The 14,463-nt window shown below is 41.3% G+C and overlaps 1 protein-coding gene across 1 annotated transcript; it reads right to left on the bottom strand.

The window, feature by feature from the left end:
• Positions 1-1,496: 1,496 nt before the first annotated feature.
• Positions 1,497-13,000, bottom strand: ehf (ets homologous factor). The gene is made up of 9 exons (XM_080438643.1): positions 12,779-13,000; positions 8,044-8,154; positions 6,555-6,812; positions 5,416-5,463; positions 4,876-4,920; positions 4,702-4,764; positions 4,323-4,367; positions 4,033-4,228; positions 1,497-2,509 (listed from the first exon to the last, which is right to left on the bottom strand). The coding sequence occupies exons 2-9, from the start codon at positions 8,114-8,116 to the stop codon at positions 2,410-2,412; spliced, it is 828 nt and encodes a 275-aa protein (XP_080294769.1). The 5' UTR covers positions 8,117-8,154; positions 12,779-13,000; the 3' UTR covers positions 1,497-2,409.
• Positions 13,001-14,463: the final 1,463 nt, after the last annotated feature.

Here is a 14,463-nt window from a genome sequence, read left to right on the forward strand (position 1 = left end):
CCCCTCAGAGACAATATAGTTAAGGAGTTAATGCTTTTAACCTTTATATGATGTGTGAGAAGATAATGCTGGTTGTATCAAGATAAATGGTTAAACTTAATTGCCATAAATAAACATAAGAGTGTGTTTGTGGAATAAATTGTAATCAACCAAATGGTATCCAAAGCCCATTAACCACTTTACCACATAAACCCATAGACTTAGTAAACTGGACCTGAGTTGGCTCTGTGCTGTTTTGGACCGTTTTTTCCCCCTCTACACCATCTCTTCGCCAAAAATAGCAAATCTACAATGTGCAAGCTCACAACTCGACATGTTGTGAGGTTATAGATCTTACATTTTTGGCTAATGTTCCCCCCAACATATGGATGTTGGGGTCAAGTTTTATTCAACAATTTTCCAAATTAGCCAATCAACAAGCTCAAAATGACATCTCAGCGCGACTTTTGTGAGCTTGTAGATCTGCTATTCTTGAAAATTTTCACCTACAGACATGCCCAAAATAGAGACGCCATGAGGCTGAAAGTAGATAGGTGAGAATATTCCGGGGGCCTAAACACACGTATGCGCACACGCACGCACGCTCTCAATCTCTCTCTCTCTCTCTCTCTCTCTCTATCTCTCTCTCTCTCTCTCTCTCTCTCTCTCTTTCTCTCTCTTTCTCTCTCCGACAATCTTGGGGCCTGTGTCAATTTTGATAGCTAATGTATGCCTTAACATACAGCCCTTAATGGAAATTATGCTACCTGCCTTGCACATACGGCAATTTACCCTTGTTACCATCGTATCGTTAAGGCACTGCCTTGTTACTCTGATGTATGGGATGACACAGCATCGATACTGACACAACGATAATGAGCACACTTTGAAACCTCAAAACAAGATAATAACAGAATGTGGGGGTTAATCAGCCGTATGTAAAGGAGGATTCAAACAGCATGATAAAGGCCAAAGCACAGCAGAGATTAGACAAGGATTTGCCTATAAACACAGGCCTGAGAAAAGGGACATTAGTGACACTGACATTATCTCAGTGGCCATCAGGGCCCCAGTCATCCGTCTCTTGCCTGGAGGTGTCAGCATGACAAGTGTGGCACACGCTAGCGAGCAATTAACTCCCCTGCATTTCACACTATGGAGAGAGGTCAGTAATGACAAGCCCTATCTCCAAACCAATAGCATCTCAAAAAAGCTTGCAATAGCTGCAATGAAAGTACAACTGCATGTGAGCTGTAAGTCCAATTCAACAAACTCTTCACTAAAAGTGCGTGGCTCCAAAGCTCTGCTTGCAAATGGATATTGATCAGATTGAGTTAAAAATCTGAACATTTCTGCCCACAGGCCCGCCTTGATTACTTGGCTCAATTATTTCAAAGAGCAAAGTTGTCTTGTACCATGGCAATGATGTATTGAATTTAAAGGGTAAACGGTTGTCGACTGGACACAATATCACCCACACAGCACACAAAGAATACAGAGGCACAACTTTCATTACGTCAAAAGTAATGGAAACCTTTATTCATTAAAGTCACATATAAACACATGTCACTGCTTAGTACAGTCAACTGGTGAATCCAAGGGATGAAATACAAAAGTAATAATAATAATAATAATAACAAAAACCACAACGTAATTATTTTTGGCACATTAATTGCTACTTGCATTCCTCTGCAGTTTTACAGTGTCATGTCAGTGGCATTCCAATTTGTTGTTGACAACAATCCTGCTTCACAGTATAAATACCAAAGATGCCTTTTAACACAATGGTAACTCCGCTCACATCCAAATCAGACACTGTATACAAGTTATGTTATGTTGTGTTATGTTATACACTTTATTTTCCACTTGAGGAAATTTGTCCTCTACATTTGACCCATCCTACTTAGGTGCAGTGAGCAGCCACAGTGCAACGCCTGGCGACCAACTCCAGGTTTAATGCCAGTACCTTGCTCATGGGAACTGGCAGTACAGGAGTATATACATGCATGTCTCTTAGTGTGGGAGGAAGTCGGAAAACCCTCAGGAAACTTACACAAACACAGGGAGAACATGCAAACACATTTTCTTTTGTGAAGCAACAGTCATAACCAATGTCTCAGACCATTTGATAGTCTTTTGACAATTTAGATCACCTGTGTGTGTGTGTGTGTGTGTGTGTGTGTGTGTGTGTGTGTGTGTGTGTGTGTGTGTGTGTGTGTGTGTGTGTGTGTGTGTGTGTGTGTGTGTGTGTGTGTGAATAGCAAACTTCAATGAGACAAAAATACAGTACAAATTTCAATATGTAAACGTCTCAGCACTTACAAAAAATTAAGTTAAAAGTCAAAAGTAAGTGATATTTTAGTCAAACTAAAATATCACATTTACATACAAAATTGAAGAAAATATAAATTAATTTAATATGATCTTGTTTCACTTCTCGGACTCTCTCCATCCTCTTGCATTCCTTCCAAACTTGTAAACCAGTCTGCGTCCATCCACTCGCTCTAGGATCTCCCTTTTGTAGTAATATCTGTAACATAAGACACATACACTGATTCTATACTGTAAGCAAGCACAGTAAAGTCCTGGGTGTTCATTTAACAGAGAGTATACAAATTCTCCATTTGGTTACATTTATACAATCCTCATCTTCTATCAACTAACCAACTGTGTTAGCGTGGCTCTACGGGAATCTCGCCATCTACAAGAGGCTCTGTCTGTCTGTCTGGAATTCTGTCTCTGTGTGTCCTTGTGTTAAGTTCGCAAACCGCTGGACCAATCAGCACCAAATCTCTTCTGCACGCTGCCAGAAGGCCACGGAAGTGCTTTCACAAATTTCTTTCACATACTTTTAAAAATATATTTTATAATGGAACACAAAGGGGCTCTGATCGGGCTGTAACCTTGGACAAATTTGGAGTCATACGTCATAGATCTGTCACAGATGACTGACATCACAGACGGGTCACATGATGTTCGAGATCCACAATGGAGCCATGCTGACTCATATGGATCTCAGTTTCCACATAATTTGATTTTTTTTATTGCAGTTACTACTTTTGAAATTACAGTAGTTTACTGAAATCACACTGTTTTCAGTTAGTTTCTCATCAAATCAAAATATCTAATATGATTTTTGTTTTGACTTTGAACCCAAATCCTAAATGTTCTGAACAAGAGAGCCAAATTGTGGTGACAAAAAGGGCCCCAACAAGAAATAAAGTCCTGAAATGCACTGCAGTGAAGGGAACATCAGAGCTGTGGGCATATTAGTGACATAACTTTCCAGCGCATTTTCTGGTTCATCTATTCTTTGTGGTGCAGTGAAATAATGTTCATTAGATTATCTCATTTGGAGGTAAAGGCAGTCAGTGCCTGTGACAGCATCAAGGATGGGTTTCTGTGAGGAAGGTTATTTCGGTTCATTTGGGCGCAAAACCCGCAATATTATGTGAGAACATTTTGTGTGACTGTTGCTCATTGTCAATGGACATGGACACGTATGAAGTCACTACTGGTTCACTGGTTTATAGTAGTGAGAACGAGTTGTTCTTTTTAGAAAAACAGTCTCTCAGTTCACGTTCAGAGGTAAGAATAACATCTACATGTCATTGTCGCTGTTGTTGTTGGAGTTGACCATTGTTTTAAATCTGGTTTTAAAACAGGTACACCCTACTGTAAACTCTACAATGTTAAAAAAAATTCCATTGCATTCTGTTTTACGCACAAGTCTTGTTTGTGACAGCTACTTGCAAAGGAAGTGCATTACACGGTGATGCCCTGGGTAATGGACTGGGCCATGCCCAGTCCATTAACTCATGTATGAGCTCTTTATTTATTTATTTGCTTTTTCTGCTTTTCTTCTTTTTCCTTTTTTACCTTTCCGGTTCTTTCTGAAGTGTTTTGAGTGCTTCTTACAAGTTATACAACTATACTGAAAGCGCAAGAATGGACCCATAAGCGTCCATTTAGTTTTTTCACTTTAAGAGTAAAATTATCATCACTCAGGACTTGCTCCTATATGTGCTCCTATGTGCTCCTATGTGTCTCTACCTCATTGCTCGACTTAGTTTCTCATAAGTCATGCTGCTGTTGTTCTTCTTCTTGCCCCACAGCTGTGCCACAGCCTCTGACTTCAGGAAGCGGAAAACACCCTCCGCTCGGTCCTCCCACTTTATAAGTCCCGGGTTACGCTCTGGGTTCAGCAGAATGTCCCTGATGAACTCCCACAAATGTGTCCCCCTTGGATCTGTGGGGAGATGTGAAGACAGCGTTAAGTTTGAATCGCTGTGACCTTCACACACACGTATCTCAGAAGGTTTGTTGATTGGTACAGTACTTACTATGCTTTTTGACCTGATGTGGGCGACTGTAAGATCGTTTTATGTCTGAGAATAGACAAACACAAAGCAAATGTATTTATGTCGAGCCTTTCATCTGATCTGGGTCTTTCAATTGTTTTACTTGTTTTCCAGCGCCGTAGCACTGTTTAAAGTTACACAAGTTACAATGAACAACCAGCACACTCCCATTGTGATTACTTAGTCTATTACAGATGTACTAGTCTATTTACAGACACTAGGCTGGCAATAGGCCACAGTTTGCTTAGCACTCCTGTTTCATCTCCCATCGGTCCTCTCTTCCCAGAGGAGCACTGTGAATTTATCACCTTTTGAGTTAGAATAGTTGTTCTTTATGTAGGCTATATCGTGTATCCCTTACCGGGGCTAGATGGGGTGGGAGAGGCAACAGGTGCGAGGGGTTGAAACGAGGGATCATAGATTTCTAAATTCAGGGGGGAAAAAATAGAAGTCAATATTTTACCTCTCTGTTAGATGTTCCACTTAAATCTGAAAAATAATACCGAGGCCAAATGCCAAAATCTGCTGTACTTACCTCCAGGTGGATAGCTGGCATCCGGAAATGGGCAAGAGAAATCTACTGTAATAAAATAAATGCAGATACAAATGTAAATGATGTATAATATTTCTTGGGAGGCTTTATAACTTTTCAGAGTAATAATACTGTATGACTTTGTAGGTGGCTCATGAACCGGCAGTATCATACCCACAAGGCATTGCACAACAGCCACAGCAGAGCAGAACAGACTTAAATTTAGCATTAGTTTGGTGTTAGCCAATGAGATCGTGTGAACCCAAACACCTGGATTTGGAGCGTGTAGAAATTGGGTACTGGTACCAGGTCAGAAACCACAACCTTTTTTTTATGATCTGTTGCATTTATTTGAACAAACAGCGTTCTACTTGTTGAAATAAAATAAAACAGAACCATAACCAAGCCCTACATACGATATCAAAAGCAGAGGCAAGGACCCCCCTCCCCCAAATTGAACCCTTTAAATACACATGTTTATCACTGTCAACAGCATCTGCATGATCATTCTGTCACATACTGTACAATACATTTCAAGCTTACATTCTGTTGGTTTGATTTCCAGTTGTCCTATCTCCACATGGTACTGTCCTGTGTGAGATGAGAGGGAGAAAGAGGTTACAGCAATGTATGACAAATACATTAAGACACACGTCTTCAACAGGGGGCCCGGGACCCGGTGGGGGTCCTCAGAGTTACTACAGGGGGGCCACCAAAACTTTGTGTGAGATAGGAACTTATTTTTGTACATTAACCACTTGAACCCTAGCATCCCTATTCTGAGGGGAACATTAACCGAAAATAGCCGATCTACAAGCTCACAACCTCTCGCACTGCGAGGCGTTGTGAGCTTGTAGATCGGCTATTTTCGGCAAAGAGGTTTGGTGTAGGAGTTTAAGTGGTTAACTGTCTGAAAATACACATTAACATGAATCCAACATAACGCTACACATTGATAGTGCTGTCAAACAAGTCTATGAAGCTATCTGTGAAATCCATGAAAAAGTTTAATCAGCAACACAATTTTATATAATATGTAGTCCCTGCTTCATCTCTCTCTCACTGCTTGGACTGAAAAACACACCAGACCCCTGCATTAAGATGGTGTTTCACCACTAACTCGCACTTGTTAAAGTGTAGGATTATAACAACAATCACAACTGGAGCATTGTGCCATAGTTTGGTTTCAAATTCGGGGCTGCCCCACACTTGCTTCTCTGTCCTTCGGTGGATAAACTGGCTGTTCCTGTTTAGTGTTACGATAACTGCCTCAAACTATAATTCCGGATGCAAATGAGATGCACCAGATGCAGCCGTTGCCTCATTTCATAACAGTCCCTCTGTTAATGCTAATGAAAAGATAGTTGGCATGTTTAGCCCTCTCTCCCTAAAGAGGAAGAACTCGAGTTGCTTCAAATCCCCCGGCTCCTTCACCGAAACCCCGTCCGTATAGAGGCCGGAGCCCATTCTCAGTTTCCAGAAATGCTTGGTTGAATTCTTCAGTGTCTCCAAGCGAGAACAACTCGTGAATCCATCACCCCGCTGGCTTTGTAAGCCCCCCTCCCTCCCTCTCTCCCCTATTATTCCAAGCACTGAAGACCACTCCAATAGTCTTGTTCAAGGACATTTTTCTATCGCCTGACTGAATCACACACAGCCCTCTAGTTTATATTCAAACCCACCGCTCCACTTGAGCTCTGCGAGGCTGTGGAAGAGGATGGGTCCCACACTGCCGGCAGCGCGGACAAAGTCCTGGTAGCTCATGGCGCAGAGTTGGCGGCCATCTATATCGAAGTTCTGAAAGGGAACCGTGGAGGCGTCAATCTGATGCATGTCCATGATCTGCTGTAGCCACTCCCAGACCTGGTACTTGCTCCAGTACTGAGGCTGAGAGTCGTGGGCCCACAGGCGACTTGGGTACCCGGGCACTACCAGGGAAACTGCAGAGAGAGACAGAGTCAGATGTCAGATATCAAATGTATTCACCTGTGTTTGCATTGTATTCATCTGTAGAATGAATTGTGGAAAATGTATATGCTTGCAATGAGAAAACAGTAGCTACATTCATATTTGTGAGCATTGCATTGGGTTCTTAGCCGTGTGATGAGCAATACATAAAGTTGTTAATTGTTGAGCAGAACTTAATTTGTCTTTTAACCACTTAAAACCTGCTTATATGTTTCATTGACGAGGTCCCCCCAGCGGTCTATCCTTGGCCGCATCCTTTTTTCCCCTCTACACCAGTTCTCTTTGCTGAAAATAGCCGATCTACAATCTCACAACGTGGTGATGCACTGTGAGCTTGTAGATTCTGACATATTTGCTAAATGTTTGTCTATTTTAGCCGAATGCATGCCTATTATCACATGCCCAGAATAGGGACACTAGGGTTCAATTGGTTAACCTACACAGTAATAATATCATCAGTGATATTTAATTCAGAGAGAATCTAACTACACTCTTAGAGCTACACATGGATAAATCAATTCTGAGAAATGTACTGCATAACAAGATTTATATTAAGAATATAAGGCAAGCAGAACTGTTGACCAAAAATGACATCATCATGATGCATTTGAAAGACTCGCTTCCTGGCAGTTGTGTGGGTCAGAGGTCCTCATTGGTAGAAAGTAACTAAGTACATTTACTCAAGTACTGTACAACTTTGAGGTAGCCTACTTTTACTTTACTTGAGAAAGTAAGGTAAAAGTGAAGTATTAAGTATTTGACAATACTTTATACTTCCCCTCCACTATCTCAGTCCAATATTGTATGTTTTACCTACAATTATTTAAAAGTTACAATGTAGATTTAGATTATTATTATCACAAAACGTACATTAACCAATGAAGCCCTATTTTATACTTTGGCTTTTGTGAGTGAATGTTTTGGCATAAGAATAGACTTTTACTTTGGTACTTTAACCCATTGAGACCTGGAACGCATCTGTGTCACTTTTAGATTTCTTTAGGCTATTAAAAAATAGCAGATATACAAGAGTGCCGCGCTATGAGCTTGTAGATCTGCTATTTTAGAAAAATCTTGAAATAAAAATTTCTAGATTTTTTTCAAAAAACTGTTAGGATTTAGAAAACATTTTTAATCGGCCTCAGGTCGTATATTTTGATGCCAATAACTTTCACTCAGTCTTCCACCCACTGCACAGCTCACCGTCAGGGTATGAGTTGGGGCTCCAGGTTGCGGACAGCTGGCTGTCGAGGGTGATAGTAGGTGTGACGCTCATGTTGCAGCTGCTACACTAGGACCGACCATGGCCCAGAGCTGTGAAGACACACATGGAGGCAATGAGCCAATTCATATCATAGATGGAGTGAAGATTCACTTACAAAACACAAGCCAAATTATCCTACTTCTTTGATAGATTAATAAAAAAAATTGTATAAAATAATGTTACCAAAAGTATAAAATTACAGTACAGTACATCAATCATAAATCATTAGTTCTATCAAACCTGTGATAAGACAAAGGTATTCTGTGTTACGTGGTACGCAGGCGTACATCACAGTTATGGTGTTTTGTGGGAGTTGTCAGTAGCCTGTCCCGAAGACAGTTCGAAAAGGTCAGAGGTCAAGGTCACACACACAAGGTCACGGTCAAAATAGGGAATAGATGGGCAGATTTTCCTGAGCATAATATTGATGGTTACACCAAAGAGAACAATAACCACTTAAGACATATTTTATACTTTGCCAAACGAAAATAGGCGAAAAATAGCTAAACAAATTTAGCCTATAATGATGCTGGTAATGATTGCCTATAATGGTGCTCAAAACAGGGATGCTACGTTGAAAGTGGTTAAAAGGTCTAGTTCAAAAGGTCATAGTCACAATTGAGAGACGTGTAACAAGAGATCAGGTTTGCACCCCCAGGTGAATTTGTTTAATTTATTTTGGGAAGATGTTAATAGCTCTAAGATGTATGATTGCTAGGGTTCATCAGGGGCTTTTCCAGAGGAGGTTGTGTGGCTCTGCTTGAAGGATTTTCTGCACTGTGTGTGTAAATATGAAGGTGTTAGGGGTGGCAGTGGCTCAGGAGATAGAGCGGCCGACTGGGAATCCCTGGCTCCTCCTGGCTCTGTGTCAAAGTGTCCTTGGGCAAGACAACCTCTAACTGCTCCCGATGAGCAGATTAGTGCCTTGCCATGTTTCCTCTGCCATGTCTGTGTGAATGTGACGAATAAATGAGCATTTTGTATAAAGGCGCTATAGAAATGCAGACCATTTATTTCACCACAACTATATTTGCATCCCATGTAAATAAAGCTTATTATAATTCCAGTTGCTATGCTAGCAGTTTATTAAGGGTCAGCTGAGGTAGTATGCTTTATGTCATTGTCTGTTTTGCACCCTGTCCGTCCGTCCGTGTGTCCGTCCGTGTGTCCATCTGTCTGTGAGCAGCTAATCTCCGGCACCGCTGGCCCGGTCGCTGCGAAACTCTGTACACACACTCCCTGGATGCCAAATCAGAACCTCTGCCCCAATCTTTTTACATGGGCCTGTTATAGCGCCACCAGGAGGCCGATTTGTGCAAAACCCTTTTTTTTTTTACTGCTACAGATTTTATCCAAACATCACGCAAATCGGTACACAGTATCTCTATAGTCATGTGATCAACATGGATCTGTCCGATGTTCCATATTCCATCTTGATTGGCTAAGGTTGGCTTCCAAAGTTTGCAGGATTGGTCCGTTTTGAACAAAATGCCTCAAATCATGAACGCAGCTTGCGATTTCCCTGAAATTTCACACTCACATTCCCACTAGGCCGATGAAGAAATGCCACCCTTTTCACATTGGCTTGTTATAGCCCCACCAGCAGGTCTAATTTAGCAAAACACATTTTTGGAACAAAATGCCTCAAATCATGAATGCAGTGTCCGATTGCCGTGAAAGGCCCTAGAAGAAATGGCACCCTATTCACATTGGCCTATTATAGCGCCACCAGGAGGCCATAATAACGTTCCTGACCTGGCAGAGACCTGTGCTCCGAGGAGCACTTTTTCTAGTTTATTCTCAACCTTCAAGGACCCCCAGTTTGATATGCATTAGGCCACAGACCTTATCTCTTGGACCCCAATCTGCACTGTAAAATCCTGGACCCCTAAGTGGTCCTCAGAGTTACTACAGGGCCAAATCTTTGTGTGATAGGAACGTTTAATTTAATTTAGTTTAAAGTAGTTTATTAATAAATAAATAAAAAGTTTGAAAATACTGTACACATTGAAGAAGATCATGAAAAAGGTCCAAATCCAAAGATGTCCTTTTGCTAAAGCAAACATCATTTAACTCACACAACACTGATACTGATACGTACAGGAAACAACCTGTGAAATACTTCCAAGCTAGTCTCAAATCTCTCAACACTCAAAGACAATCAGATAAATATGGTGAGCTAGCTTTGAGCCTCTTATCAAGTTTGATCCCCCAAAAATACTGTATGCAACACAATTTTGTACAATACAGTATATGTAGTGGGAGTCCCTGCTTTGTCTCTCTTTCAGCTAAGGTGGCCTTGGCCTGAAAAATGTTGAAGACCCCTGATGTGGTCGTCGAAGTACAGTAACCTACATAGTAACCTACAGTACCTGGACAGTATGTCATGGTTTGTTGCAAACCAGTTCCACAGAATTCTATCCTTAGTCTTACTTTGAAAAAGATAGTGACAGTATCTGACATAACTCAACAACAGAAAATACCACCTCTTCTTAGGAACATTGCAAAACTCAGGTCAATTTTCTCCCTCCCAGAACTTGAGATGATTATCCACGCATTTGTCTCCTCACGGTTGGATTATTGCAACTCACTCTTCACCTGCTAATTCAGAATGCTGCTGCCAGACTGTTGACCAGGTCCAGCAGAAGGTGCCACATCACCCCAGTCCTGGCCTCTTTACACTGGCTTCCTCTACATTTTAGGGTCCATTTCAAGGTCCTGGTGCTCACCTACAAAGCTTTGCATGGTCAGGCCCCGAAATACCTAACCGACCTGGTCCCACGTTATGTGCCAGGGAGGGCCCTTTGGTCGGCTGAACAGGGTCTGTTAATAGTTCCCAAAACAAATTTAATTACAAAAGGTGACAGAGCCTTTCGGGCTGTAGCTCCCAAGCTTTGGAATGCTCTTCCACATGCCTTGAGAACTGCAGCCTCTGTTGACATTTTTAAGAACAACCTTAAAACGCTATTATTTGAACAAGCTTTTGCAAATGTTATTTGATTCTATTTCCACGTTTATATCATTATTTGCTGTTCTACTTGAGATTATTGTACAGGCTTTTTACTGTTCTACCTATTTTAATACCTTGTTTTGTTTTTAATCTCTATGTATGTGAAGCACTTTGTGAGCCATCTCTGTGAAAAGTGCTATATAAATAAAATGTACTTACTTACTTAAAAAATTATGGACACATTTATTTAATTTTATTTCCACATTTTAAATTAAAACACGGCTACCACTGCCCCATGCTTGAGTGAATTATCCTAATTAAGAAAAACATAGCATGCATATAGCTGCCTTTTTTAATAGCTGAAAATAGTCCCTTGTTGCAAATGATTCAATGATTTAATGACTAAGAAGAAGAAGTGAGAACTAAAAATTGAGAAATGTGAAATATAGTGTCATGGTAAAAACTATTTGTTTTAATGCTGGCCTCTCGTACCTGGCTCTAGCTTTGGTAAGCAAATGTTTCTACTTTAACAGCATGGCCCTTTAACTAACCCTAACTATTTTGGAGACATTTTCAGAAAGTTTTGGAAATCATAAAACAATTCACCCCCCCCAGCCCCCCCTCAACCCAAAATGGCAAAAATAGCCCTACAAGCCCACAATATGTCACACTGTGTGGCGTCAAATTGAATTGTATGACAAAGTACTGTATCTTACTCACAGTCAGTATCATAAATCTCAATGGTTAATGTGGTAGATTACACTTTCAGTTTACCAAACACACATTCACACAATGACCCATATTCCAACTTGGCTATTGATCTGTGCCAGGCCTGTGAAACACCTTTATGGTAGGTTATAAAAGGCTGAAAACCAATAAGACGCACCCAATCACATGTTTATATGATTTTGCATGTCATGGTTTGCCAGTGCCAAAGGTTATGCGCACCAACGGAAAGTTTTCTTTAGTATTTTTCACAAATCAGTTTCTCAAGAAGTCAATATCCCTGACAAAGATTTCCCCAGGAGTTATGCAGGTATGTGGCACTTGAAATGGCGCCAAGGTAGATCAACGCCACAGCTGACACGTCCGCTGCCAAGTCTCCTTAAATGCCATCTGCTCTGTGTTTAGCCCTCAGTGCTGTCTACCTCTGTCAAGTACGTATTCTGTCAACAAAGCAGCCAGCGTATCAGCCAGTGGCAGCTCACGTACCAGGAAAATGAAGGAAGTGAATGTAAGAAATTCATCACACCTCGTTTGGTTAGATATACCTGTAATGTAATCCAGTGCCTTCCTGATGAGGTGTAGACATTATCCATGCATCATGCACAGTAAAATGAAGGCACTCTCTCGGAGTTAAATTATAATAACATAGGACACACGAGTGTCAGTCGTCCTACATTGAGTCTGAATGACACATCGGAGAGGGCATTGTTCTTTGTCTTTGCGTTTAGACTGACTTTGAAAGCAACCCTTCATTTAAGCCTGACGCAATGATATGATTATGATGAATTATGTAATCTGCCGTTGACATAAGCAACCTAATCAGATTCCAGAGGCATAACGTTTTCCAGGCTAGCCAGAGAGAGAAAAAAAAAATAAAAAATTAATTCCAGAAGCAAATGCATGTAGAACACAATGAGGAGAACGCCAGTGGATTGATAGCATTCAGTCATTAACATTACTGGATATTAACAGCATTGTTTCTAACATGGGTGCCTTACCAGTGCTGTAGAATTGGGGGTCTGACCAGGCCTGATGGGTTGAAGACCGTCACGTCCAGCAGGCTAACTCTCACTTCAGGCGGAGGCTGATGGAGTCCAAGCAGCGTGGACCAGAGCAACAGAGTTCACACGCTGCCTCCAGCTGTGTTCTTTTAACTCCAAAGATTGTCAACAGGTGTAAGCTCACAGACACACTAGGTACTGCCCCGCTACAATGGGTATTTTATCCACATTACTTCCTTGTCCTCCTGCTCCAATTGGCTAACTGGACAGGTTCATGCCAGGTAGTTTATTTGCATAGGAGTGGATTCCAACACACACACACACACACACACACACACACACACACACACACACACACACACACACACACACACACACACACACACACACACACACACACACACACACACACACACACACACACACACACACACACTCACACACACACACACACACACACACACACACACACACACACACACACACACACACACACACACACACACACACACACACACACACACACACACCTGACATAATCTTTCCCTTTATATCCCCTTCACTACATTCTTTCTCCTCTATGCTTTTACACACACACACACACACACACACACACACACACACACACACACACACACACACACACACACACACACACACACACACACACACACACACACACACACACACACACACTCATTCATTCTAGGCCCACATACGCACAGTCACGCGTACAAACATACCCACGTCGGCCCAGAGTGGGAAAAGTTAAATTGCTCAAAGGCATTGTTCCTATTGCTTCTTAAAATAGGTTTTAACCTTTAGAGAAAACTTCCATTGTATTTTAGAGCAGCAAGACATTTGTTTTGCTCATTTGATCATGATGAATGTGTTTGCTTGACAGTTTAGGTAAAGAGGACCCAAGAGAATTTGCGTTTTATTTCATGGTAGAGCCAAAAAGCCCAGAGAAAGCGTGACTTGCTGTGAGCTTGAAAATATATGCAGTGAGTAAACCCTATATACTGTACTTAGTATATAGGGTATACTCCTATTTTCCCCCCTCTGCACCAAATCTCTTCACTGAAAATAGCTGATCTACAAACTCACAAAACCTCACACATTGCGACACGTTGTGAGCTTTTCAATGTGCTATTTTCAACCGAATGTTCACCCATTATGACAGGTCCAGAATTAATTGGGACAATAGGTTTATGTGGTAAAACAATCAGAGCAACAATCAACACTCTCACTTAAAATAGTCAAGGACCTTCACCTATAGGTTCAACTTTTACACTTTTAGTACATCTGTCGTACACAATGACATCTTTGAGCCATGATAAGCTTAACCACTTTATAAAATACACACCAAAATAGCAAATCGGCTATTTTCAACGAAAGCTTTCCCCACAATAACAGAAAATCAGAAAAGACACTAGCATAGAGCCCTGAGGGACTCCGCTCTACCATGGGGTTTAAGTGGTTAATTAAATATTCCATCTGACGACGGTGTCGCTTACCTACAAGAACTGATTGTCAAGCTATGTGATGCGACGCTTTGTCAGCTGAAAAATCACAAGAGACACCGCCGTACGGATTACAAATTTGGCAATATTGTCCCTTCTATGGGAGCTCTACTTCTCTTTAGGGTGACGTTCATGATTTAGGACAGGCTTATTTTAGTG

Source organism: Gymnoscopelus braueri, assembly GCF_963280865.1.
Source record: "Gymnoscopelus braueri genome assembly, chromosome: 9".
In the NCBI taxonomy this organism is placed as follows: domain Eukaryota; kingdom Metazoa; phylum Chordata; class Actinopteri; order Myctophiformes; family Myctophidae; genus Gymnoscopelus; species Gymnoscopelus braueri.